The sequence below is a fragment of the Lepisosteus oculatus genome, chromosome 11 (genome assembly GCF_040954835.1).
Source record: "Lepisosteus oculatus isolate fLepOcu1 chromosome 11, fLepOcu1.hap2, whole genome shotgun sequence".
Classification (NCBI taxonomy): Eukaryota; Metazoa; Chordata; class Actinopteri; order Semionotiformes; family Lepisosteidae; genus Lepisosteus; species Lepisosteus oculatus.
In genome coordinates, this window is record NC_090706.1 from 19,609,496 (window position 1) to 19,636,729 (window position 27,234).

General features: G+C 41.9%; 1 protein-coding gene across 2 annotated transcripts in view; it reads right to left on the minus strand.

Annotated features, from left to right (window-relative positions):
* Positions 1-367: 367 nt before the first annotated feature.
* ppap2d (phosphatidic acid phosphatase type 2D) overlaps positions 368-27,234 on the minus strand; it is a 50,425-nt gene continuing 23,558 nt past the window's right edge. Inside the window, exons 1-6 of one of the 2 annotated variants that reach the window (XM_069195913.1) lie at positions 24,749-24,834; positions 14,618-14,775; positions 13,161-13,462; positions 12,634-12,691; positions 6,420-6,596; positions 368-5,311 (exon numbers count right to left, since the gene is read on the minus strand). In XM_069195913.1, coding sequence (XP_069052014.1) covers positions 5,210-5,311; positions 6,420-6,596; positions 12,634-12,691; positions 13,161-13,462; positions 14,618-14,775; positions 24,749-24,788 — 837 coding nt within the window. In that variant the 5' untranslated portion in view covers positions 24,789-24,834 and the 3' untranslated portion in view covers positions 368-5,209. Of the gene's footprint in view, positions 5,312-6,419; positions 6,597-12,633; positions 12,692-13,160; positions 13,463-14,617; positions 14,776-24,748; positions 24,835-27,234 lie in introns of those variants that run through there. The other variant, XM_006631660.3, reaches the window with a different exon arrangement.

A 27,234-nucleotide genomic window follows, 5' to 3' on the forward strand; every position in this document is an offset into this window, starting at 1 on the left:
TGGTCCAAAGGGTTGTGGGATGGTTGTCCCCGTTGTTCAAAATCATTGCTGTCAGGACCCAAAGTGAGCTTAAAATGGCTCAATTTCATCTTGTTTCTCTCCCTTTCTCTTCAGGAATGTTGTTACCAATGTAATGCAGTCTGGATTCTCTCCAGCATCCTCTCACACTCAGCTCACCTGACGTGACACAGTTTGCTAGAGAAGCCTGAGGGCACTGCTGGGAAAACTAGAGAGGCATTAACATGCAGATTAGTGATTAGTGCGTCCCACAGCCATGCACAGATTTCGCTGTGCAACCTCTTTAACACAAGTCTCTGCCATTGAAACACACAAGACAAAGGAACAAAATGAGCAGAAGACCCAGCGATTAAAAACTGTCACATTCAATTTTATTGTTTTACATAGACAATAAAGAATACAGTGGTTAGCTCGCTCCTCCCTTTCTTTTACAGAGCAAAACAAAAAACAACACAACAGATAAATATAGCTTTTCTAGTTTATTATAGCTGGCTCAGTCTCTATATTCATTAACAACTGAAATGCACAGTACCTGATTGAAGCATATCTGTGATTGGACTAATACTTTCAAAGCTCGGGCAGTGTATAATGCTTTATTTACATTCATTGAATCTAAAGAAAAAAAGAGAAATTTACAAAACAGTTAAAAAAAATACTGATTGGTGACATGAGGAAAAAAGACTCCATTTCTTTTTTCAAGTGCCATTAATGACAGTTACACATGGCGCGTCGCATTTACACATTTGACTGATTGCATTGCTGCTTGTGTAATCCAAGGTGCAAGTGTGCCTATTTCGAAAAGAAAAAAACCAGAATGAGATTCAGTCACAGTTTTTGCTGGGTGATTTGAGAAATATATTCCATAAAATATATTCTGTATCTATCAGAAATGGGGAATCGGGAAACAGCAGCACACCTGTGATTCGCTTTAATAGGCACCAGAGCAGAGATACTGTACCGGGTTGCTTACACTATACTATATATATGCAAGTAATAGGTTTATTCCATGCTGAAAAAAAGAAGAGAGAAAACACAACGTTTCGGCCGTGGAGCCTTCTTCAGGTGTCACCTCTTTTTTCTCTCTTCTTTTTTTCAGCATGGAATAAACCTATAACTAGTTCCTTTGCAGCCTATGCATGCTGACGCAGCTACCCACCTGAACTACTACTATATATATATTTCTGTGGTGTTCCTCCTACAAATGCATTTAAAAGAACTATGCGGGTGACAGAACAGTTCTCAGACAGAACTGGACTATGTGGATTATGCATCCACCCATTTCCCAATCACTTAATTCATTTCGGGGTCGGGGTCGGGATGACAGTCCATCACAAGTCGCACACAAACATGTACACACACTGACATCAGGACCAATTTTCCCAGAAGCCAATAAACCTAGCAGTATATCTTTGAGGAAAGCCACACAAATTCGAGGAGAGCATGCAAACTCAATGTAGTTCCCCAGGTCTGGAATTTAAATTCTATTTCTTTTTTCAAGTGCCATTACTGACAGTTACACACATCACATTGCATTTATACATTTTACTGACTGCATAGCTGCTTGTTTAATCCAAGGTACAAGTGTGCCTATTTCAAAAAGAAAAAGACCAGAATGAGATTCAGTCACAGCTTTTGCTAGGTGATTTGAGAAATATATTATATAAAATATATTCTGTATATAGAGCCCCAGTTCTGCGAGGCAACAATGCTAACCCCTGGGTCACTATGCTGCTCTGTGTGGATCTAAAAATATCTTATTTTCCATTGTGAGTTTGAGGAAAGTTCCAAGTTGGATCTGACCTGGGTTTCTGCCTCTATCTCTGCCCTCTATCCAGGTAGGAACAAGGGCTGGAATTTTCCCCGAAAATCATGCTGTGATGCTCACTTAGAGACAAAACACAGTCTAGGTAATTGCATTCACTCTCCAGCCCTGGCAAGGATTGCTTTGGCTTTTGTAGTCACTCAGGAAGCTAAACTAACCCGGAAAAGGTCTTGTAACATTCACATTAAAAGCCCCTTGGCAAGATCTTTCCATCACTGAATGAACGTTAATGGAGTTTTAGACATTATGCACTTTGAGAAAATATAAATACAAGAGCCCTGTGCAAGAAAGAAACACAGTTTGTATATCAAAGAAATGCATTTTTCTTTAAAAGTAACTAACCCCCCCCAATCTACATCCTTGGATTGAATGTGTGATTCTGAAAAGCAGTCTCCACACTGAGGAGATTTGCAATAGTGGTCTATTATTGGCGTCTGAAAGTGGAGAATGCAGGATTGATTCCAATACACTGCCCAAGGGGTAATTTATGTTTGTGTATAAACTATGAAAAGCACAACATATATAAACCAATGTGTGCATGTTTAAATATCAGTGACAGATTAGAAGATCACAGTCCAAGATTGCCTCATCTTTTTTTTTACAAAAATGCTATATGAAACAACAGTCTATTCAAGGGGACTTCAATAAACCTGAAGGCTTTGTCATGGTAGAGTGCTCCTGCAGTATGGGGTAGTTAGGGTAACACGCACTGACCCCAATGGGAGATGCAGTGCTGACTCTCCTATAAGGCACTATGGAGCTTGAGATGTTTCAGAAGAGGGTTTGCACAGGTTCCTACTCCCCCCTGCAGCACAGAAGATGTACCAGTAAACTGAGCCGGCTCACAATTACTGTATCTGTATGAGGTGGGCACAAAATGCAAAAACGATTACTCCTTGCAAATGACAAATAAAATCTTTTTTTCCCCACAAATCTAACTCTAACAACTCTAATCCAGCAGGTGCCAGGAGTTGAGGTGTGCAGACCAGTCAGCTCTTGCAGTGTCCAGGCCATTGTGTGGTCACAGCTAGAAAATGTGACATCTGAGTTATAAGGGTCAATTTGCACTGTAAGCAAGCCCCTTAACTAGTCAAGCCAATAGGAAGTCCCACCCTTTGATAACATACACAGCCTCTAGTTCCAAACTTAATTCCATATTCCCAAAACAATGTCCTGTGAAAAGAGTATCATCATTACAACACAAGCAGTACAACAAAAGCATCACCAACAGCATATAACAATGCAGCAGTTCTCTAGGCAGTATAACACAAGGAAGGCTGAGTGTCAAAAAAATGTCCAAAGACAAGGACTTGGACTGGGAGTGCCCCCTTCAGACCTTGCACAAAGAGAAGTTGGGGTGGGGATCTGCAGGCTATTGTAACATAATTTCCAATCAGCAACAAACACTTAATACTGTTCTGGTGGGCTTGTGCATGCAAGCAACAGACAGTGGAAAGACCACTGGAAAGCAGAATTATAGAGTGGAGATAAGTGCCTGTGCTGATCAAGCGCTGTCTGCCCTTGCTTAATAGATCAGTGAGCAAGCAAATTGGGGTCAGAGGCCACAGTGTCCCATTTCAGAAAACACTGCTGTTGCATGTCCCTGCAGCAAAGTAAAAACATGTAAGGCTTAAAATGTTATGATGATGATATCTAACAATCTTTTCTATTCTGAACAGCTTCTTCTCAAAGACCTTTGAGCTGCATGTACATTATATATGTCTGTATCTGAGAAACACATTTTCATGGTCTTGTAATATTGGAAAAGGGCAGGTTTTTATTTAGCACTTCAGATGAAGAATAGCCCTGGGTTGAAATTTATCTGGAGTAGGTAGTCTAATTTTATTTTTTTTAAATATAGAATTAAAAAGTTCCTAACTATTTAGGAGAGGTTTGTGGTTATTATTATTTAATATTGTTTATCATGTACTGATTTACTCAGTTTATTTACAAAACAATAGGATTATTTAAAAAAATAATAGTTAGCAGCGTGAGCTAGAAGACCCTTTTGTAAAAAATAGAACATATATTTATATATAAATTTATATATTTGTATGAAGTTTTGAAGTTTACAACGTCACTTTCAGGACAGGCGTTCCACACCTTGGCTCCAGAGTTCATGCTCAGTAGGCTTGCAGAGTCAGTTGGTCATTGTTTTGAATCTTTTCATTCATTGGATAAAAGTGCTTTAGAACTCAGTTCATTAAAAAAGCCCTTGGTCGTGTTCACAAAGCTAAGCACAGGTGGGATAAGGAAAGCTATTTTGAAAATCTACATCTACATTTTAAATATACATTTAAAATTTATGAGGAAGGCACTTCAGTGCCTGTGGTACCTCAGCCATATACCACAAGCAGAGAGGTTTTATTACAGAGGCAGGCAGCTACAGGGAATCGTGCTCTAAAATTAGCAACTGATTAACATTTCAAAAGGAAGATGATTTGACTTCTTCTTTTTCAAATAAATAGCTCAGTTAAGTTCATTTGCCCCTCCCTAATTTATGTTGGGTAAATTGGCTTGGAAACACGGAATGTCTCACTTGTTTCCTCACAGGCAGATAAACATCATCAAATGCACTACAGGCTGCTAGTCCAACAGGCTGACATTGAGTGGCATCTTTGGGGAGTTTGTCTGTCAAATGGTATTCCATTGGTCTGCTGATTTCTGAACATCAAAAAGCACACTCTTATCGGATACTACTCGATTGGATGGAGAAAAAAGTGAGCACTTCTGACTGTCTTTCAACATAAAAGTCAAAATGACAAGCTCACAGCATGGCTGGAGCCCAAAGTAACATCACCCTGTCAGCACTGTTTGTTTGAGAGGCCACTGGATACCGACACCCCCTTTCCTTTGCAGAAAACAGTAAGAAGCTGCTACAAAGGCAGCACAGTGTCCTCTTGCTTTGTGAACAGGACCATTGCCTCTGAGCAATCAGGCAACAGGTAGCACTCTTTATCTCTGGAGCAGAAGAGTGGCCAGCCTGCCCCTTTTTCTCCCAGTGTGGGAGATAACATTACCCCCTCGCCTCCGCACACTCCATCACTTTCTCTTCTCCCCCCTTTCACAGCGAGATGGACGGACTCTCTTCTCTCCTCTCTTTCTTCTCCCAGCTGCTAAGTCATGTCCACTAGATAGATGCAAGGCCTCCTCCTCCTTCCTCCCCCTCTTTAGTCTCTTGTTCCCTCATTTGTCTTGCCTCCCCCTCTCCTCTCCTCCCTCTCCAAGTCGGGCTCACATGCTCAGTAGGTTCTAGGGCTTACTCTGTCTCCCTCTATCTACAGTGCTAACATACAAGTCTGTTGTGTGGTTATGGCGCTCACTCTCCTCTTCCTCTTTCTCCATCTCTCCTTCTGTCTCTCCACAGGGCTAACATACAGTCTGTTGGCTGGACACTGGACTGTCCAGTGAGTTGACGTTCTCAGTCGTTTCCTGGCTTGGAGGCTTGAACATGGTAGAGATATAAAAGGCCTGAAACAACAGAGAAAGGTCCAAAGCATTAGGAGGAAGGCCGTGTTAAAATACAGAACTAGAAATTGGCACTTGTCTAACACTACTTGGGCTTAGAGAGATGCTCCAGTGTTGTGGCACAGGAGCTTCCTGGCAGGTGTTAAGTCCCACCCACCTCATTTTCAACATGAAGGCCCACATCGCCCATGCAAAAGTCCCACCGGCAGGGACAGATCTCTCGATTACTAAGAGTACAATCATGAGACGGCAGAAAGACCCATCATGCTCCAGAACAATTGATCAATCGAACAATTGGACCTCGTTTTTTAATTGGAGGTTTATTGATCTGCCCCCTCTAAATGTACGTATATTTATAGGATGATATTCAAAACATTTTTTTGTTTTTCTATTGGATTTCCATCCACTGATCCATCCATTTTGTAATTGTTTTATCTAATATAGAGTTACGAGAGAGCTGGAGCCTATCCAGGCAGGTGGAATTGGATTTGCTTCATTTTATACACTGGCAAATAGATCCCACCTAGTTTTCCAAAACAAATATGTTTGTCTTTTTTCTGCAGGAACTGAATTTGCACTTTTTTAATTTTGCCATGTCTTTCAAATCAAGTGTTTCATTGACAATCACCCGGTAAGACATAATTTATTTTACTGATCTCTGCAGTGGTTCACACTCTGGTATAGGTTGGGCAGAATTTTTGAAAATTGCTGTCATCTATCTGGCCGTATTATCCAATTCAGGGTTGCAGGGGAGCTGGAACCTACCTCGGCAAGCAATGGGTTCCAGACAGGATACATTCTGGATGGGACACGAGTCCATCAAAGGACAGACACACAGCAGGCCCAATTGTCCCAGAAGCCAATTAACGTTACCAGTATGTTTTGAACTATGAAAGAAAACCGGAACACCCAGAGGAAACCCACACAAACCCGCAGAGAACATAAAAACTACAAACAGACAACACCCTGGGGAATTGAACCCAGGGCCCCAGCCCTGTGAGGCAGCAGTTATAACCACTGCACTACCGTGCCTCCAGATATCTATCCTATGACAGCAAAAAAGCTGAAAGAGCCCCCCTACCCAAACTAGCCTCCATATACAGACACTCACCACCCAGTATGCCACCAGCGCCCCCTGCAGGAAGCCAGTCAGCACGTCGGAAGGGTGATGTTTGTAGTCGGACACCCGTGTCAGCCCTGTGTACACTGCCAGGAGCACCAGCAGGAACTGCATGAGGGGGCGCAGGAGGCGGGCTCCATGCCAGGTGAACCGGGCCTGCAGATAAAACTGTAAGAAAGGGAAAGAAAAGACACAGGGGTAAGGTCCAGGAATTCCACATGATGCTTAAGCTCGCCTTCTAGCAGAGATGGAAAGACTCATTGATCGAAGTGAGGAGCAGAAGCCACGCAAGCCCACAGCCTTCCTGCAGTCCTCTGCAGCATTCAGCACTGATATCTGGAAAGGGATTTCTCATATGACTTTACACAATTCTCGGTAACAAAACGTGTTAACAAGCTGATAATTACCACCACTGTGTTGGAAGTGGCAATCGTTGTTCAGTTCAGAGTACTGCTACAAACTCCATACCAGCCCACGAAAGGAGAAAACAAGCAGAAACTGTGGGCAAAAATTGCTCAACACAACAAGACCCAGAACACAAACAGTGGGCAGAGGTCTGACAGAGCTCATATTGAAGACACTAATCACAGTCTCCACCCCAGCCTAAATCTCGTAGCTCTCTGCCAATTAAGCAGAAGCATGTAATTGGGACCACCAATTAGTCAGTCCAAGGCACAACCTGGATTTGAACCAGAGGCCACCAAGGTCATCAAAGGGCTTTTTCTGGGTGAGCAGCTCAGTGGCATAACATGCAAACACTAGTGGAGGAGGTGATATACAAACAAGAAATTTCTCTATCAGTCACTCAGTAAACAACTATTTGTAAATTACAGGAAAACAATAAAGCCTGCTGCAAAACAGCTGAATATTTGTAATTGCTACTTCCCTAACCTTCAGGTCTACTTCTTTAGACTGTTGGTATTAACATGTTACATCACACAGATGACAAAACTGATGAGTTTTATCACTGAGTGAGACTGGAGATAGGGGTAGGGAAGAGACTGAGTTTAGTTAAAAAATGACACCTGTACATGCTTCATGCTGACCGAAGAGAAGACCATGACAACAATAGTTAGGATTGAGAGAAAGGGAGGGAGAGGAGGAAGGGCTGCATTAATTTATTAAACAAAGCGAATGAGAAAGTTTGGGTGCAGAAAATCATACAAGGACACCCTCACAGACAAACATGAACACACCCATCCCCAACAAGCCAGGGTGACTGTGCCCTTGCTTGCTTTTCTGGCAGGGTCCAACTGAGTCTGTATTATATACTTAGCCGCATCCCTGTGTGGTGCTGATAACCCCAGCTAGGTCACATGTTAGAAGCTCCACAGCTGCCAAGACACACAGAGAGGGCTGGGGCAGAGTTCAGCACGCAGCCTGAACGCATCACACACTTGCCTCCCATCAATGCCACACTCCACAGCACTGATTCTGGTTTCCCCCGCTTGTCACGCATTCATAACTCAGCAAAATTACAAAACGGGCTTTGAGAGATTTCACAACATGACACAAGTAGATCATTCCTGTCCAAGGCAGTCCAAAATATCTGTGTGACAATGCTGAAGCATTGTAAAGGCAGACAAAAATATCTGCTAGCAATGTAAGGAACATTAACATCCACCCAACAAAGCAATTTTGGACACGAAATCACTAAACTGTACATTCCATCTATTCTTATAAGTACTGTGGTTGTAAATGTAGTGTTACCCAAACGATAGGTTTATGTGGAGAATAAAGGTTGCACTGAAATTACTTTCCCAGATTGATAAGAAAATCACACCTGCTTCAGTTACAGTAAATATCCTGTCTAGAGGTTGGGAAGTGAATGTGACTCAGTTAAAGGACATGTGAGTGAAAGCTCAACCTTGTGATTAGGAAATGCAGGAGGCGTTGGTGAGTGTTAAGTTACAGAGGTGCTGATGTAAGCATGGCTACTCAGGCTCAGTCCCTAAATCAGGACATGTATAGAACACTCCAAGCAATTTCTCCGTCGCTCACATTTTGCAAGTGTAAGTGTGTCTGGCTGAAACTGAACCTTTACCTCGTTGGTGTTTCTGTGGTCTCCCTTTCTGTTGTAAGTGTGAACTTTGGTTTTCCAAAACTCCTCCTCATGAACTTTCAGACCCTAGACTTGGGCCTAGCTGCTCTGCAAAATGTCACTTGTACTTGCTTTTAACTTCGTGTGTAATCTATTGCTCTCTTTTGCATAGCAAATGGAAGAGTGACAAATGCTGATTTTTAGTATTCATTTTTCTTCCAAATCAACATTTCGAGAAAAGAGACATTTTGAATCACCTTACAAAAGCAGTACAGCCAGAAAAGACATTTCCACCAGCTGTTTAAATAATTAAAAAATTAAAGCCATGTTAAAAATATACAATCACTTTATCTATAAAGTTACAGAATTATAATTTATATGGTATTGAAGCAGGTTGTCTGTCCCTTTATCAAAAATGTACTGTCATCATGAGGCCGAACGTCTTGCACAAGCCTTCTGTGAACTGGAGTGATACTGTAGCAGATCATGGTAACAGAGAAGAGGCGGCCATTGGGTCCATGTAGATCACTTGGTTTATAGTGGATTATATAATATATTATAGTAGAATTTTTAATAGGATCCCATCCATTGATTTCTTGAAAGTAGCCAGGGTTATCAGCTTTAACATGTGGCTGGGGAATGTGTTCCACACTCCCAAAACCCTTTGAATAAAGATGCTCCTCGTGTCGAGCCACAGCCTAACTTACTACACAAAAAAGAGGTGCACATTATCCACATGAACAAATAAAGTTGGAGATGGCCAAACATCTTTTTTTCTAATTTGTATGCTCTTTTTCAGCTGTGTCTCTTAACTAACTCTCAAGAGGAATCTTTAAGGCTACAGCTGCGAAACACAGCTTAAGCTAAATGTAACCCCTTAATTTTCCTTTTAAGTGTTGACTGTAACCATTGAACAAAGCGTCTGAATACATTAAATAGTCTAGCTATGGAAAAACATACACAGGTGGGGTGCAGACATGTTTAAATATGATCTATTCTTGGTGTATTCGAAAATGTTATCCCTGATCCTGTTTTACACAGTTGATGTGGGGGGTACGATAAGATGCCTAGCTTTTAATGCAGTGCACCTCCCACCCCCAGTTTCTGACAGATATAAAGAAACAGACTATGCTAGCAGGATCACCATAATCCCTCCCAGAGGAGCTTGCTTGACACCCCTCCCCCAAAGGACAACAGCCCAGAAACGAGAAAAGGGACACAGATCATGAAAGATTAACCTTCCTCATCCCTGGAAGATTGGGAAGCCACCTCCAGAAAGAAGTGAATGCTGTGAGTGAGCCCCTATTTGCCCACTCCACCCCACAAATAATAAAACAGCCCCAACTCCTCACGAGCTCTGGCTCAGTTGTATGGCTGAGCTCTCCTATGGGGTTCCCTGGCACAGACAGGATACCCACAGAGCAGCGAACAGTTACTTTCGTTCACATTGCGTGCCACTGGCTTGCCAGGAACAATAGGCCATTCATGGCCGAGCTGTGTTTGAGGAAAATGCGAACGTGTACATATTTTGGGGTGTTTCAAAGCATGACTGCATCATTCTTTGTGACCTACCTCTTTCTACTCCGGACTAATGCAAGCTTAATCATAGCATGAATAAATAATGCTTTTACAATGCACTCTTTCAAACAACCAAGAAATTGTAAAATGCATTCTGAACCCTTTTATATTAAGAAGTCCACATCACAGTCTAATGATTAACAATGTGTTTTGTGTCTCTTTGTTTCCTTAAGGGAAAACAGCACTGGGAACAAGGGGAGAGACATTTTTGAGGTACACCTTCCACTATTCAATATGTGAGTTTTCTCTTTAAGGAAACCATCTTCTACTTCTTGCTACTGCTTCAGTAGTGCCTGTAGTAAATCTTCCAAAATCTGCTACAGTTGGCAGAATGAAGTAATGTCAGAATCCAGCAAGAAAACATCAGATTAAGAGAAGTGGTGGAAAAATGTAGGTGAAATGTCACGCTATCGTCTCCAATTTGTTCAAAGGCTTTTAAACGTGGCGTCACGCTGAGCCTACCGTTCGGTTTTCTTACAGACTTAAAGAAATAGGACACAGGGAGCAGAAAAGAAAAAGGAATTCAGGGGAGAAAAGACAGGAAGGTGGAGAAAGAGAGAAAAGACAGACAAGGAAAAGAAAGAGAGTTGCGAAGGAAAAAAAAAGGAGAGGTAGAGATGGTGACCCAGCTTTTTGTGAATGACTCCAACCTCACTCGCTATTCTCAAGTGTCACTCTAAAGCCTGGTTGATCCCCTCCACCCACCCCTGCAATGGCCTCCCTCTCTCACAATGGCCAACAGACAGAGCCGCAAGTCTCTGAAAGAGGCCCGTCTGTCTTTCCCAGCGGGGCTGACATCCCCCATCCCTGCCCCACGCCAACAGCCTGCACGTCTCCCAACAAAGATGGCTCTGTTTGTCCAGGGTGGGGGGGTTTGGTAGCTGTTCTTGCTACCAAAGTAAGAGACTTTTTTTCTTACAGGGATTCTAACAAATGCCTTTTTAGAAAGTGCTTCTTTATAGATGATTGTGTTGAGTTTCTTTTTAAACCCATTGATGTGTCAAGGCTACATTCTGGGCATTCTGGAGCCCTAATGTAGCTCTGGCAGCTTCAGGGCCTGGCAGAGGAGTTCTTCCCCCTAGAAAATTGAAATTCCTTTCCCTGGCGTGAAGAAGGAGAACTCATTAAAAGTCAAGATTATGTGAGAATTGAGCTTCAAGCACACTAATCCACTGCTACATTCCATCTTGGTAGCTTTGCAGGTTTTGATTGCCCCATTAGCTAACATTTTTTTTCCTGCGTTCTACACACCTCACCGTGTTTAAACTCGATCAAGCAACACTTCCAAGACTCCTAACATCCTCGTCAGTCACGGTTAGGTGCAAACCGTGATTCAGCTAGCCGCTAACATTACTACTGCTGCAGTTTGCAGATGAAAACGCATTACTAGACAAACTAAAGAGTACAGAAACCTTCATACTGTTGTTTGGAAATCTCCAGTGTATCAAACAAATTACAACAAGTTTCCATCTTAAGATGAGAGCTTAAAGTTGACACACAGGGCTGTTAATGTACACAATCGGTTATTGTGTTTGGAAACCAGTAAGTAAAGAAATCAGGAACAACCTATTGAGCATTACTAATGCTTTCATGTGAATCAACAATTATTTTTACTGTTACTAAACAACCTGCAAAGCAGCACAGCTGAAGATGACTGTAACTCAAAGCTTTTCTAGTGCAGTTCTGCACCCAGCGTATTTTCTAAACCTTTTAAAGCTTAAGACCCCAGAAGTGGGTTCAGTTAGGCCAGTTGAGACTTAAGGAGCCCAGTTTCTCAAAAGAGCTGAAGCTGTTGATGATGTAAAGTAGTGAATCAAACCTGGTGACCAGGACCTGTGGCCCCTGCTCTATACAGTTTTGAGTTCAAAAGTGAGCAAGGGCAACACTATAACTTTGTTATGTTGCTATCACAGAAAGACAGGCTTATTCAGCTAATTGAAGTCTGAGATAATGCTATCCAAATAACTTTTTTTAAAGAATAAAAAATTACATTCCTCATTGTTTAGTGTGTGCTTCTTCAACATTGTTCCTAACTGCTTGGACACAATACGCCTACTGAAACAATCCAGTAGATGAATTCCAAATCAGAAAAAGTTTCTAAAGAATTGATTTCATATAGCCAGAACATCAGTACTTCCATGACAGCTCGGTTGTGTAGTACTACTTAGTGCAGTGAAATTCTCCAAACAGGTTTCCTCCTTAGTTCCAGAGCAAAACCTGGCTGAAAGCAGCTCGCTGTGTGTTTTCGGAATATTAAAATTCCCATCACCGGGATTTATTTCTGTCCTGTGCCCTGAACATAGCCAAATGCTAAGACCATTTTTACATATCAGGTGGAACAATAACATCTTGTCACTCAAATCATGGAGAGACCCAATAGGCAGCACAGAGCTTTCCAAGCTGAGAGCTACAGTTAAAAACATTGAGTGCATTCAGATACACTATTGAGAAACAATACTGAGGTTGATACATTGATCAATACAATCAGAGACTGAGCAACAAAGGGACTGTGAAGACTGTGATCACAGAGGGGTTTTTCTAGTTGAAGCAGTGAGGCTGGTGTATGAGAGCAGAAAAGAGACTCACCGCCAGGTAAAGCATGGTGTACATAGCGAAGGAGGCGTGTCCAGAGTAGAAGGACTTCCTGCAAGAGAAAAAAAGGAGATTTTGCAGCCACTAAACACTCCATGCAGTAACATTGACCAGGAAGTGGAAATCTTAACTAAACTTTTACCTGCAGCCTGACTACTATGTTATGAATTCCAAGAGGAATGGTCAAAAGCTGTTCTTACATTTTTACTCCACTATATATACACAGCGATAATTGTCTCTGAGTCTCACACATGCAAAGATAGCTGAAATCCATCAGCTAAGAGATGTAGCTATAGCATCAGCTCAGTTCTGAAAACTAAGAAGATACAGCTGTAACACTAACACCGAAGTTGTATTTCAAGTGGGTGTTTTTAAGTTATACACAGGATGCTAATTTCATCACTTTAATAGTCTAACTGTGTGAAAAGCATGACAAACTGACAGAGAAAGATCATTTAATGAAATTTCCATGAGTACAAGACATAAGGATAGGAGAATATATTACGTGAAGAGGTGCTGACCTGGCTTCTGTCACCAGCTTTGCGTATTCCTCATTATTTTTAATGGATGGGCACTCAAAATTAACAATATAGCTGCCCTCTGTGCAGTTCAGATTGCTGTAGTTCAGGCCGCACACCGATAGGAAGTTGGGCCGCAGGCGCCCCACGCTGAGCTTGGCCATGTTGGTGAGGGACTGACCCACACAGCATCCAAACAGGAAGCTGCCAATCTCCTTGTACAGCGTAGACACGTACAGGTTGGTGATGAAGGCCCGTGACTTCACGTTGAGGTATCGGACCCGGTAACACTCACCCAGAGCGATCTGAGGGAGAAGAAAACAGCCATAAAGCTAAGCACATTCACTATCAACCCCAGCACAACAAACTTCAAACAAGCTCTAACAAAGTTACATTTTTTGCCAAGAACAGGCCGTTCAGCCCAACACTGCTCACTGTGTTATATATATAATGTGATTCTGCCACTGCAATGTTGTTTGCTTTTAAATTGGACTTTTCTTTGACCTAAGAATCAGTTGTTAAACCACCCCCAATGAGTTATTTTATCCTCTAATTTGAAACAACAGTTTGACTCAATTGAATCTAATCCTTTTAAAATTGAAAAAAGTATCAATCAGAATTGCCCTTTATAATTCATCCCCTGGATTCTGTCGTCTCCCAACTTGAGTTGATTCTTTTCATTTACTAAGCTTGAGCCTACACAGGACCAGACAGAGATTGCCTGAGCTGAGCCTTCGTTCTCTCTTAGGTCTACAATATCCAGTCACTTTCATTACTACTGCCTGCACAGTGAGGTAACAGGATATGTCACAATCTTCAGTACTAGCACGAGCTGCAGCAGTGTGCGATTTTGTTCATTCTATATTCATTAGAAATGAATGGGGTCACGTCAAAAATAGTTTAAGAAGCTACCAAATGCCTCAACCTGTAAAGGAAACTCACTTCAAGTACGGGTTGAGTTCTATGGTCCATTTTTGTCAGTTTGAGCCTCATGTCAGTAACTGATTGCCACAGCAATTTCCCTAGTAATCATGCACTGATGACTGATTGCTGTTAGGGGTGGATTGGGTGGATATATAATAAGAGATATTCAATTTCAAATAAAGAGTCACAGGGCTGAATGATAATCAGAAACCTGCAGCAGTAAATAAAGTAGTGTTGTTCTAAGAGACAGATTTTCACCGATTTGAAGATGAGGGATCTGTGCAGGTAATGTCTTTCTCTTTTTTAAGGTAACAGCCAATAAAGAAGGCTTTGTGGGGAACTTCGAATCAGATTGTAAAAATCTTGTAAGCACCTGACAAAGTGAGCAAGGTAGTAAGAAGAATAGGACACAGAATAAGACAAGTGCATTTGTACTCATTTAACATTACTCAAATATTGTAACTTTTCTAACATTTTCAAAACGCTAAGAGGTGGACGTCTCAAGAGCTACAGGATTGTGACAGATGGAGACTCACACTCAGGCCAGTGATGATAATGCCCCCAGAGATGAGAAGTCCATCAGGGATGGACTCTGTATCCAGATAAGGGTAGGCAATGCTCTCATCCTTGCAGAAAAAGCCACGCTTGTATGGCTCCACAGTCTTCAGCTCACAGGCTAAAAAAGGGATTGAGGCTGAAACACAAAAATAGTGGGGGAGAGTTAAAGGATTACCCATACAATGACTTACTTGCAAGATAAAAATTGAAATCAACTCTGTTCGGGAAGAGTTCACCCTCTTGAAAGGTAACCTGCTCCAAAAATTTACCTTAATTGGAATAAACTGTCTGATCTTGAATCAAAAAAGAGCAGAGGCATGAAATTAAGCTGCCTAAGCTGAGCCCCCTCCTGCCTTATTGTCCAAATTAGTTAACCAGGAGAAAAGACTTTGTTTAAATGTGGAAATGGTCCCTTTTTGTATTGCTGATCATGATGAGGAGAGGACAAAAAAACATATGTAGACAAATAGATTATAATGAACTACAGCAAATAAAGAAACTCTAAAAATGACATAAAACTTTTTTTTCACTGTATTAGCCATACAAATACAAGACATTTTTTAAAATAAGCGATTTAAATTGTCCTCAATTCTCCAATATCACCTGTTTGTTTGGAGTTAGTATTTTTATGAGGACCTTTCCCAAATTTTGTCCCTGCACTGACAGTATTGTGTTATGTTCTGGATTTTCAGCAGTTGCCATGTTAGAAAAACAGTGTTTCCACTGTTGCCATGGTGGGAAAGTTCGGTGGTAATTGAGTATGTACGGTATAATGCGCTTGCAGTGCCAGAGCCTTGCCGCATTTAAATGCTTTTTTAGGACGCCTTACATCGTTTTCTGTGTACAACATACTACACACGATCACATGTCCACATGGACACACAAATCATTTTACTACAAATATGGCACCTTATGGAAATGCAGGTAACACAAACAAAACTAAAACTAAAAACACATTTTGACCAGTTTTGGAATATATAATATTGCGTATATTATTCTAGATGTTGTATAAAGATGTCCAACCTTACATTAACACCAAAAGACCCCCCTCCAAAAAAAGTAGTCCATTTGAATAAGTGTGTTCTAGCTGTCTAATTTATTTTAAATTAACAATGCCCATGTTTTCTCATTATGCCCTTTTCCACCATTATTTTCACTAAAAATATTTTGGTTTTACATGCACAAGAAGCAGAAGTTATAGAATTAGAGAACTCTCACCCAGCTGTACACCCACTTTCTAATGCTTATACATGAGCCTTTCCTGTACATTTAAACCACGTTTGTTACCACAGTTTGTCACCTTCATAAATAAAACAGGTGAAGTCACAGGGGATAATCGGGCCAGAACTCCTGCTGGTTTCTGTAGCGTTAAGGAGACTCACAAATAAAAAGGATTACATTTCTTCTCAGTGACGATGATACTCTGCTTATATACAGACTGATTTTGTTTTTATGTCCTCGCTGCGAACACTGCTGTTGTACAGTATGTTAAGTGAGGTACTTCAGTGATTCTAGTCAGCCCTGCTGTAAAGTGGGGACCACCATTTTGGGGAATTTTGAGTCCAAAACAGGGAGGCACTCATTTGTTCTCAGCATACAATACAATACAGTCAACTTAACTCTACAATAACTGGGATGAACTCTGACCCAATGAGCCTCAGCTCTCCTATATGGCATTGACCTTGACCTTGACCTAAATGCCTAATCTTTAAGTAACAATGGGAGTAATCAAATTTCCATAGAGCAAACTGAGGTGTGGGACCTTTGTACCTGCAATGCGTACAATTCATTTGTGTCCCATTGTGAAAAAAAAAACATTTTAGTTATCTAAGACCAAGATAAAAATGTGACGCACTTTGAGGCAGTTTTGGCAAAGGCACTGCTGGGTCACAGCAATTCATTTAAATTTTACTCAATCGACATGAAAGGTATGGTGATGAGATTGCAATTACAAGCAAGACAACAAAGGACAAAATGACAGGTTACCCATAACAGATGCAGTTAATATAGACCAGATAAAGCACAGGCAAAGCCAGAGACAATGTTGGCCATCATACTGAAGCGTGGGTACAAACTGGTGAACAGTCACAGCAAAGCAAGCATATGGCAATAAAAGCCTTCCTGGGATTATATATTAATCCAACACCATAAAATACACAAATTGAAAGCAAAGATAGACTACAGGATATTATAATAGGAGGATGTTGCTAATGTGGTATAAACATATCAATGCAAGAGAAATAATATTGCACTCCTTGGCCAATATATTAGACACTCTTGATTAAGTGAGTATCCTTTGAGGGGCAGTCGGACTATGTGGGACTAGGAGAGACTGGAGCCTCTAGATCTTGAAATCTCAATCCTATACTAAATGAAAAGACTGGCAAATTTATTTTTTGTGTCCTAACTAATGCTATGACCAACTCAGTACAATTTAAATTCTGTGTTTTATCAATGTGAATGTCAGAATCTGGTGATTTATTCATATATATGTGCATTATATGACAAGCCATAATGCTATACCAAGGAGAGAAGATATTTTCATAATATTGATTTCTGTTCCAGAATGCCAAAACCAACACAAGAATGTATTTCCGTTCACAGAACAGTATGCATCTGGTAATGCCAGTGAGTGTCTCTTGAACACGCACCTGAATCATTTCTTTAAAGAAGCTTGGTATTTTCTGACTTGCAATTGGCGGGGGAGCACACGTTGCTGAAATCATGGCATGGGACTGTGGTTGACACAGGGTGAGTACGTAAAAACCATAAGGGAAATTCCTTTCTCTGACCTGGAGGAAACTGGGCTAAGGACTCCTGTCATCTCTGCGAGGAAGAATATGTGGTGGTGGTGATCCACTGAAATCACAGAATGATTCATCACTTTCTGAGATCACGCACCCTCAAAGTGAATAGGGCTTCCTATATTCTGAAGACATCTCACAGGGTTGTTGGCACAGACAGCAAAAACACATGTAAATGATTGAAGACGGACTTGAAACCTCGGCCTGCAGCAAGTGAAATTGAAAAAATTCTCAGATATTGCCAACTGTCATCATAAAAGTGGATTCCAAGTCAATTTAGGTAAAAAGTTGTATGTATTTACTTATTCTTGAAACCTGTAAAGTCACTGACCTGAAGGTACTTAATATGTTACTATTTTTACATTCATTAACATAGTTTTCCAGAGGGAAGGTAGATTTTCCTCTGGTTCAAAAGTCCTTTCATTCTGTTGATTTTGGAAAAAAAATAGTAGCCTTTTCCCCACTAGGAACAAAAACAATCACCCACAGAGGGATCCACCCTTGCCAACTGCAAAACCACTTAGCAGAGAAACACAGATGTAAATGAAGGATTGTAAATTAGATACAGAGTTGGAACAATAAGAAAATATTTAAAATCTTAAAACTCTGACAGACTTTCAGCATTTCACAATAATCTGTGTTTTTTCATATTTCCCTCTGCCCACGTCCTTTTGGAAATAAGGTCACCCTTTGCATAGTCAGAGCACGACAAAGCTTTCATTAAAAGAAAGATGCTGGTTATGTCAGAAAATTAAAAGCAAGAATTTTCCAAGAATTTTTTGTGTGTGATAATTGTGTGAAAACATCATATTTTTGTAGAGTAAATGCAAAAAATTAACAAAACCTCAGGGATCTGAATAATAACAAATGGAAACCCATTTACAAATATTACCTTGCTGCAACAAATCTATTTTCTAACGGTTTAATCCAATACAGGGTTGTGGGGGAACCAGAGCCTATCACAGCAAGCAATGGGCACAAGATTCAATAGATCCGAGGAGGACACCAGTCCTTTACAGGGGAGACACAAACACACACTGGCACACAAGGGCCAATTTTCCCCAAAGCCGAATAATTAATCACTATGTTGTTGGACAGCAGGAGGAAACCCTTGTAAACATGAGGGTTAAAAGATACGAACTCCACAGAGACCACCCCGGGTCCAAAATTGAACCCAGGGCTCCAGCACTGCAAAGCAGCAATACTAACCACTGCTCCACCATGCTGCTCCTGCTTCAACACAACATAATAATTAGTATATATTAATTAGTACTATACTGAAAGTGAATATTCTTCACTTGATCACAAAGAGAAATACAAGATCTTGGCCTATTCAAGCAAACTGTCATGAGCGATCACCCTATTTAGTTATTAGTAAAAGTAACTAAAAACTAACTTGAGTTGTCCCAATTGTCACCTGCTCTATGGAAAAAACTGAAAGTGTCTTTTAATTCACAATTTTCTATTAATTAGTAAGTCTAGATTGCAAAGCAGACATGGTGCTAATGCGTCATGAACTGCCTGCAGTTAAAAGTGGCTATCATTTACAAAGCAGCTGTCTCTTATAAAAGAGACATATGTGCCACATATGAGATAGGATGACATGTATATTGGAAGGGTTATGGCTCTTTCCTGATTTAGAAATAGTCCTGACATATCGGAGAGAGAAGGAGAGGCTGACCTTATAAGCCCATTCTGTCATGAAGTTTGACACTGGAAGGATCCCTCTTCTCTCTTATTTTCTAGATGCACTGCCATACAAGTTAGACTAAGACTGCATTCAGAAACTCACAAAACCCACTAAAGCAGGACAATGCCTTTTGGCAGTCTGAAGTTAGCTCATGAGGTAATTAATGACTGTTACAACACAAGCTCTCAAAGCTGTGTAATTCTAGGGCAATGTGACCCCAATCATAGATTACTTGGTCAGTTACAATTTAGGTGCCTGGATGCGAGAATCTGAGCTGATCTCTATTAAAACTATTGTTACCAGACTACGGGATAAAAGTTACGGATCTGATTTCCTTGCAAGGCCATGAAGCTTCCTCTCACAAACAGAGAGAGGTACTGTATACTGGGCAACCAAATGTTTAAGTGTCATTTCACAGAACTGGAAGTGAGCAGCCCATCAAAAAAGAACACAGACACTTTTACAAAGCCCTGACCAGATGAATCTCTGAGTATTATGCTCCTTTGTGAAATGCACAAGAAAATCCCTTGAAGACAGTATAATAATAACCATGAACTGCAGACTGCTAGTTACAAAAACAGGGAAATAGCTAAAAAATAAGTTCCATTTTACCCAAGTGCAATTATTGTAATATTTGTTCCATACCAAATATATCCTTGAAATTACACAACAAAGACATTTGCACACCTTCATTCAAAAGACTCATGCCAAGAATGGTGACACTGTTGATTTTTTCATTCCTCATAGTTACTGTTTGCTAGACAATAGCCTTAGTACTGTATGTCTACATTTATACAGACAATGTGACGGTGTCTGTTTTGATACGGTATTGGGTATTTTTTCCAGCTAGAAAGGATTAAAAGAAAATGTGCAGCATCCATTTGGTAATTGTGTCTTCTCATCAGTGATGACAGAAGTGCATGTTGTATTGTGAAAGCTGTGCTGCATGTTTGTAAAGGACTGCTCCGCACAGACAGGTTAGGGAAATTGAAGAGGAAACTGCCATGCTGCCCTTGGGGAGGAGGGGATCAAAGCTCAGCAGCATCCTCAGAGAGTGCAATCCTGCCACCAACGACATATTTATAGCTCACCCACAATGCATCCCAAGAGGACAGATGGACTGTAGCCCTACTGGATCACTGCAGTGACACCACTGTTCTCAATCCTGCATCATAAAGCACTTTACTTTCACTCATTTTCCATGATTTACAATCACCCAGTTTTTTCCATCATGTACCCACTCAGTTTTAAAATCACTAGTCAATCCAAGGCTCAGCTCTGCAGCAATGACTCCTCCACCTGCATGAGAGGCAGTTTGACGTGTGGACATGGTCCCCTGACACGCCCATCTTACAGAGATCTTCATCATTTGACACACAAGCTCCACAGCACCTGACAGGAGAGACAGCACTGATTGGAGCAGGGGGTGTGTCTTTAACTGACATCACTGCAGGCTTGCAGATGTCCAGGAAGTCTCAGGAATCACTGTTTCACTGGATAGCAGATAGATCTGTCTTTCTAACACTAACTTACTCTACCCCACACTCAATGATGCTGCGTCAATTATGCGCTGCCACAAGGGGAATCCAGTCACAGCTGGCAGATTATAATAATAATTAATAATTGCTTACACATATATAGCGCTTTTCTGGACACTCCACTCAAAGCGCTTTACAGGTACCACCACCAATGTGCAGCATCCACCTGGATGATACGATGGCAGCCACAGTGCCCCACAACGCTCACCACACATCAGCTATCAGTGGGGAGAAGAGCAGAGTAATGAAGCCGATTAATCAATGGGGATTATTAGGAGACCATGAATGGTAAGGGCCAATGAGAAATTTGGCCAGGACGCCCGGGGTTACAACCCTACTCTTTTCGAGAAATGCCCTGGGTTTTTTTAATGACCACAGAGAGTCAGGACCTTGGTTTTAACGCCTCATCCGAAGGACGGCCCCTGTTTACAGTATAGTGTCCCCGTCACTATACTAGGGCATTTGGACCCACATGGACCGCAGGGTGAGCGGTGGCCCCACTACCTCTTCCAGCTGCAACCTTAGTTTTTCCCAGAAGGTCTCCCATGCAGGTACTGACCAGACTCACACCTGCTTAGCTTCAGTGGGTTGCCAGTTGTGAGTTGCAGAGTGATATAGCTGCTGGCTTGTTGACAAGATCCTGACTCAAACTAGCGTCATCTCTCACTCATTGTAAAATGCATACATCCTGACATTTAGAAAAAAAAATAAAACTTAAAACATTAACCACACAGGCCCTTCTATTAACAACACAAAACTCCACACTTGTATTTACAGCTTTGATGTGTGATTCTGTAAACAGTCAAGTCATAAACATTTTTTGCAGGCTGGCTTTTATGATGCTGGCACACAGAAATCAGGCAGCCACCTTCCCATCAACACCAGGTACACATGGCAATAAACAGATAACAACTGGATTCAGCAGTAATTAAACAGTCATGTCCATTTATGGCCAGGCCCATCTTATAGTCATTAAGATAAAAATATCCTTATTGACAATACTATAAAAGAAGAAAGGAAGATAATATTGATTCTCCTATCATGGCACTCTTTTAAAGAAATTGTGTAATTATCTTGTACTTATTGTTCTCATACCATTGCCAGCTTAATGGCTTTTTTCCTTTCCAACCCTCAGGGACAAAGGGGAGTAACTGAAATTCAAGCACGCACAATGCAGGTACTCCAAAAGTTTATTTTTCCCACTAAATCATGGGTTTGGAAATCAGATGGATATACAGTCTATATTTTTTGTCCTATATGTTGGGAACAAGCCATAGGGAAGAGACCACAAGTAGCTGTATCGGGAGGATGAGCCCCAAGGGGGGATTCATACAGCCAGCCACACCTAACTACACATCCGTGGGAGTTAGAAGGGAACTAGATTGCCTGGCAAAATCCCACATCCCCACAGAGAAAGCATGCAAACTCCATACGAAAAGATGCCCAGCAACCCAAAGCTGCAAGGTAATCACTATGCAATTCTCATGCAAAATGAACACAAATGAATGTGCTGGAGGAAAACAAGCTCCGAAACTCAATCAATAATGCGCACAATCATCACAGGGCATCATCTTCCCTCCAGAAAGAGGCAGAGAAACTCTCACCGTCCATCTCCACAGACATGGACTGCTACTGCCCGGTGGAGTCATCAGGGCTCACAAAGGCACACCTATCTGTAACTCCCTATCTGTGATCAAGTACACTGCCATCCTTACCCAGCTCTGAATAACACAGCAAGAGTGGAATCTGGAGGATCGGTGTCAGGAGGAAAGCAGCACTAACCTTCAGAACTGGGGTCGCTTAAGATTACAGGAAAGCAGCAGCCATATCCACTTAGAATGCAAAACAGCTGCTCTAGACACAACACAGCCAAGTGAATAACATAATGAATGCAGGCGCTGATAACCCAGAGCAGATTCTCTCTGAGCGTGTCTGTGCATTTCAGAGCTCAGCTGACAGTTACTCGCTTATCACAGGAGCTCCTCTTCTTGAAAGAAGGGCCATTCCTTCAGGCATATACAGTACGGCTCATGGACAGGAAGATTGTTGGCAGACTGTTGAAAGGCCCTGCACGCAGCTTTCTCAGCCTGAGCCCAGAGGGGTCTCAACTCATGCTGTTCCAGTTAGATGAGACTGAGAGGAGAGGCACAGCAACAGATGGTCACATATTTCATTCCAAGTACAGCACATCATGGGAAATTATCAAGAGGCATTTCTGCCTCGTAGGGATGAGGCCTTGCAAAATTGTGAGTAATATGTTAAAGCTTTTTAATATTCACAGAAATAGTGGCTATGTGGAAGTCTCCCATGAGGCCCAGTCAGTACAGGCTCAGAGGGCAGGTTGGGACCTATAAACCAGAAGATGTTGGTTAGCATCATGTTTCCACATTTTTATTTACATACTGTGCCAGCATGGCATACACCACACAGGATGTAAGAAAAAGCAGCCAAAAATACAGATCTCAGCCACTATGATAACAGCTATCACCGTAGAAGCTTTAAGATGGAGATTTTAAAGCGATTTGTTTCTTTTAACAATGATTTTGCTTTTACACAAGAAATTTACAGGAGAAAATCAGTAACAGAAAATGAACCCCACTACTGAAAATCATTGCTTTTTCTTGCTTTTCTGCTACTTCTTAATATTGAAAATGCTATACATGTTTTCAAGTGGAGGAAGTGGCTGCTCCTGGGTGTCATGTTCTCCTCTGTTTATATCAGTGCTTTAACTTCTCAATCCTCCCATGGAGCTGTCTGTTTACCCATACTGCTTAGTGGCAGCATAACGGACACTACTGTCACTCTGGGCAACACAGTGCTGTGCCAGTGTCAGCACGCTTTGGCTCCCTGTAACAAGACGCAGCGTGACTTTTTCCATAAATCAAGGAAATAATGCAGTGTGATCTCATAACTGTGCTACAGAGTTGTGGGAATGGGGAATAAAATCATAAGAAATGTTACAAATGTGAGGTCATTCATCCCCAGCTAGCACATTTGGTAGTTAGTAGCTAATAGAAGATCTCATCCAGTCATTTCTTGACACAAGACAGGGTGTCAGCTTCAACAACATGCCTGGATAGTTTGTACCACACTTCCACAAACCTTTTTTGTAAAGAAAAGCCTCTTGGTCTTGCTTCCATGTAGTTTCCACTTGTGTCCTATGGATCACATTTATAAAAGCTTCCTCAAGCACTTGTAAACAGGCTATCAGTCCCCAGAGAGGGCTATGTGAATAAAATTTCATATGTGATTATAAGGGCTATAAAACACCAACATTTGTAGCTTGCTGAAGGTCTATCATCTTACAGAGCCCTCACCGAGTGTTGCTTCACAATAATAATGTTTTTTCTTTATTATCCCTTTACAATTTCTTTTTGCATACCCCAGCTTTTCTCCATGGAGACACAGACAAGGAGAGAAGCTTGGGGTCAGAGCGCAGGGTCTGTCATTGCATGGCACCCCTGGAGCAGTAAGGGTTAAGGGCCTTGCTCAGGGGCCCAACAGAGCAGGATTCCTCTGCTGGCGGCGGGATTTGAACTGGCAACATTCCAGGCACAGGCGCAGATCCTTAGCCACAGAGCCACCACTCCACCCAAACCCAGAGTACAATGCAGAGGATGTGTTCATGTATTCTAAATCCTTATCTGCTTATTCATGAGCAGCACTGGTTAACAATCTCTGATTCTCAAACAACGCACTTCACCAGCCCACCAAGGGTTAATGACATTCCAGACAGTTGTCATTGCTGCTGCTCAGTGCGACATCTGTCATGTTTCTCAGGTGATTCACAGAGGACTGTCTAGAATCATAATTGCCTACTTAACGTGGAGTACCACACACGGTCGACCAGAACAAGAAAATCCTGTGCAACTGAAAAAACATACTTTTCTGCCCAAGGCTTGATTAATCGACTGCAGATCTCTTAACACACACACAAACACACCCACAGAAAAGTGAAAAGTGCCTCCTGTTCACCGACAAATGCAGAGCAGAAAACAACACTAATGTGAAAACTGCCTTTTAGCTACGCCTGAAACCTCTAAGCACACATGACATCCTTGATCCAGCAAACCTAACCTTCGATCGTCCAGTGAAGAGCTGGATGTGAGCAGTGCATTTCAAAAGAGACTGGCTCGCAACACGATGCGAAACGCAGGCAGGAATGTACCCGACCCCTCGCACAGAAATCTGGTAACCAGCTGCGAACATCCTCTGTGCTGGCCAGCAGGGAGAAAGCATTTCGCAGTAAACATTCGGGCTTGGGAGGGAGGGGGGAGGTCGAAAGCTCTGTTTCCAATTTACGGAGCCGCTGCCCGGAATGATCTAACGGAGAAAGAAAAACAAGAGGAAAAGAAAAAAGAGGAGGGGGAAAGGGGGGGAGGAGGGTTCGGAAAAGATCTGGCCATGCTTTCTCTCGAGAAAAACAAACCGATGCAATTAGAGACGGGCCAGGAATGCATAGGTCAGATTATCCCGCTAATAGTGGATACAGAGTTTGACATGTTAGGTTTTTTTAAGTAAACACAATTTAGTCTCTAGATAAAATACGCATCCTTCAGCTCATATACAGATTACTGAGCTCTTAATGTTAACAGGATAAAGACATGCAGTCTAGTTACAGTGGTGACAGGCCAATGTGCAGTTATAATTAATCTTACTTTAAGATTGGAGTTAAGATAGAGTTCTGCTCGGGGTAAGCTCAGCACACCACAAAGGAACCAGTCCCCAAGCAGCCCCACTCTTCCTCATATTCCTAACCTTGCTTGATCTGAGAAACTGAACAGATTGGGGCCTAGGTATCACTTGGATGTGAGGCAAGATGCTCTTTGACCCCATGTGAAAGACAGAGCTTGATATTACATAACCCAGAAATACTTTTTCTATCTGCTTTATCCAATACAGGGACACAGGGGAGTCGGAGCCTATCCTGGCAAGTAACAGGCACAAGGGAATATACGCTCTGAGTGGGACGACTGTCCATCACAGGGCTCACAAAGACACCAGGGCCAATTTACCTAGAAGCCAATTAGCCTACCAGTATGTGTTTGGGCTGTGGGAGGAAACCTAGGAAATCCACAAATATTTCAAGTCTGGAACTGAACCCAGGGCCCCAGCACTGTGGGGCAGCAATGCTAACTAATGCACCAGCATGCTGTCTGCCCATGTGATTACATAATATGCCGAACATATCAATGAAAGCCACATTCCTCATGGCGTAGCTAATTTTGTGCCTTCATGAAGAGAATCTTCTCCAATAGGCCACGGTACACACTGATCTCAGACCAGCAATGCCGATGATTCAGAATCTTTGCACTGAAGGGACATAAAAAAGGTAACAAACAAGAGGAGGCCATTTTGCCCACCTAGCCCATTTGGTAGTAGTTAATTGATCTAATCAATTTAATTGAATTTTAGCAGTAAATGACCTCATCCAATCACCAATCATTTCCTGAATGAAGCCAAAGTATCAGCCTCAAAGACACAGCTGGGTAGCCTGTGGAACAGTTCTCCTGCAATCCTTTGTGTTCATTTCATGAAAGTAGCCAGGGTACCAGCTTCTGCCATATGGCTGGATAGTTGGTTCCACACTCCCACAACCCAAAGTGTTTCTTGGGCATGACCCTCGGGAGACCCAAACACAAAGAGTACTGAAAGAGCCATCGCCTTTACCTGCTGCAAATATCACACAGCTCAGCTGAGGAAAAGAGCCCACCTAAATGTTCGCTCTCACCTGGAAAAACAGAAGAAAATCACTGCTTTTCCTCAGAACGGATTAGGTGTCATCACAAAAATAATTTCCGCGTGATCTGTTTTTATTTCACTTTTCGGTCAAGCACAATAGGGTGTTTTGTGGACATCCTTTTTGTCACTGTAACAGAAGAAGAACCTTGATGTGTTTAATCTGTATGAGAGCAAAACGACTATGCTAAAACCAAAATGTAAAACAAGTTGTGAACAAGGGCTGCTCCAGTTAGCAGGTTTTCTACTAATGCAATCCAGGAGCACAGTTGGTTGAATTCAGTACCAAACTGAGGTTAAGGGAAATGGTCAACTTTCTTTTCTACACAGCTCAAGGGGAAAGAAACGCCTGGGCACAGGATAAATACAGCTTGAAATGTAAAATTGAACATGAGGTTAGAACCCTGTAGATTTGAAAAAAGAAGAGAAAGAACAAAAACAACAGTAAATGTAGAAGCTTTCATTCCACTAGAGCCAATTCACCCCCTCCTCCCTCTCAAATCCCCCCTCCTCCTGCCCTCCACTTCCCCAAACCCCCAGGAGGTCACATGAAGGATACGACTCTGGGAAAGCCATCAGCCAGGGCCTGTGAGCTATCCCAGGATGCCGTGCAAGCAGGAATGTGTGGCGTCCTGGTCTCTCACACTCTGGGGCCTTGTGGTTGTTCATACAGAGATAATTATAACCCTGACCCAATAAAGCCTGAGGAACCACAAGCCGGCTTTCCCTCTATGCGTAGAAAACAGAGAAGTGCAGTACAGAGCAGGCACTGCAACGTGCGACAAGGAGTTTGTTCAGCTGTTTGACGGACGAGACTTTAAACA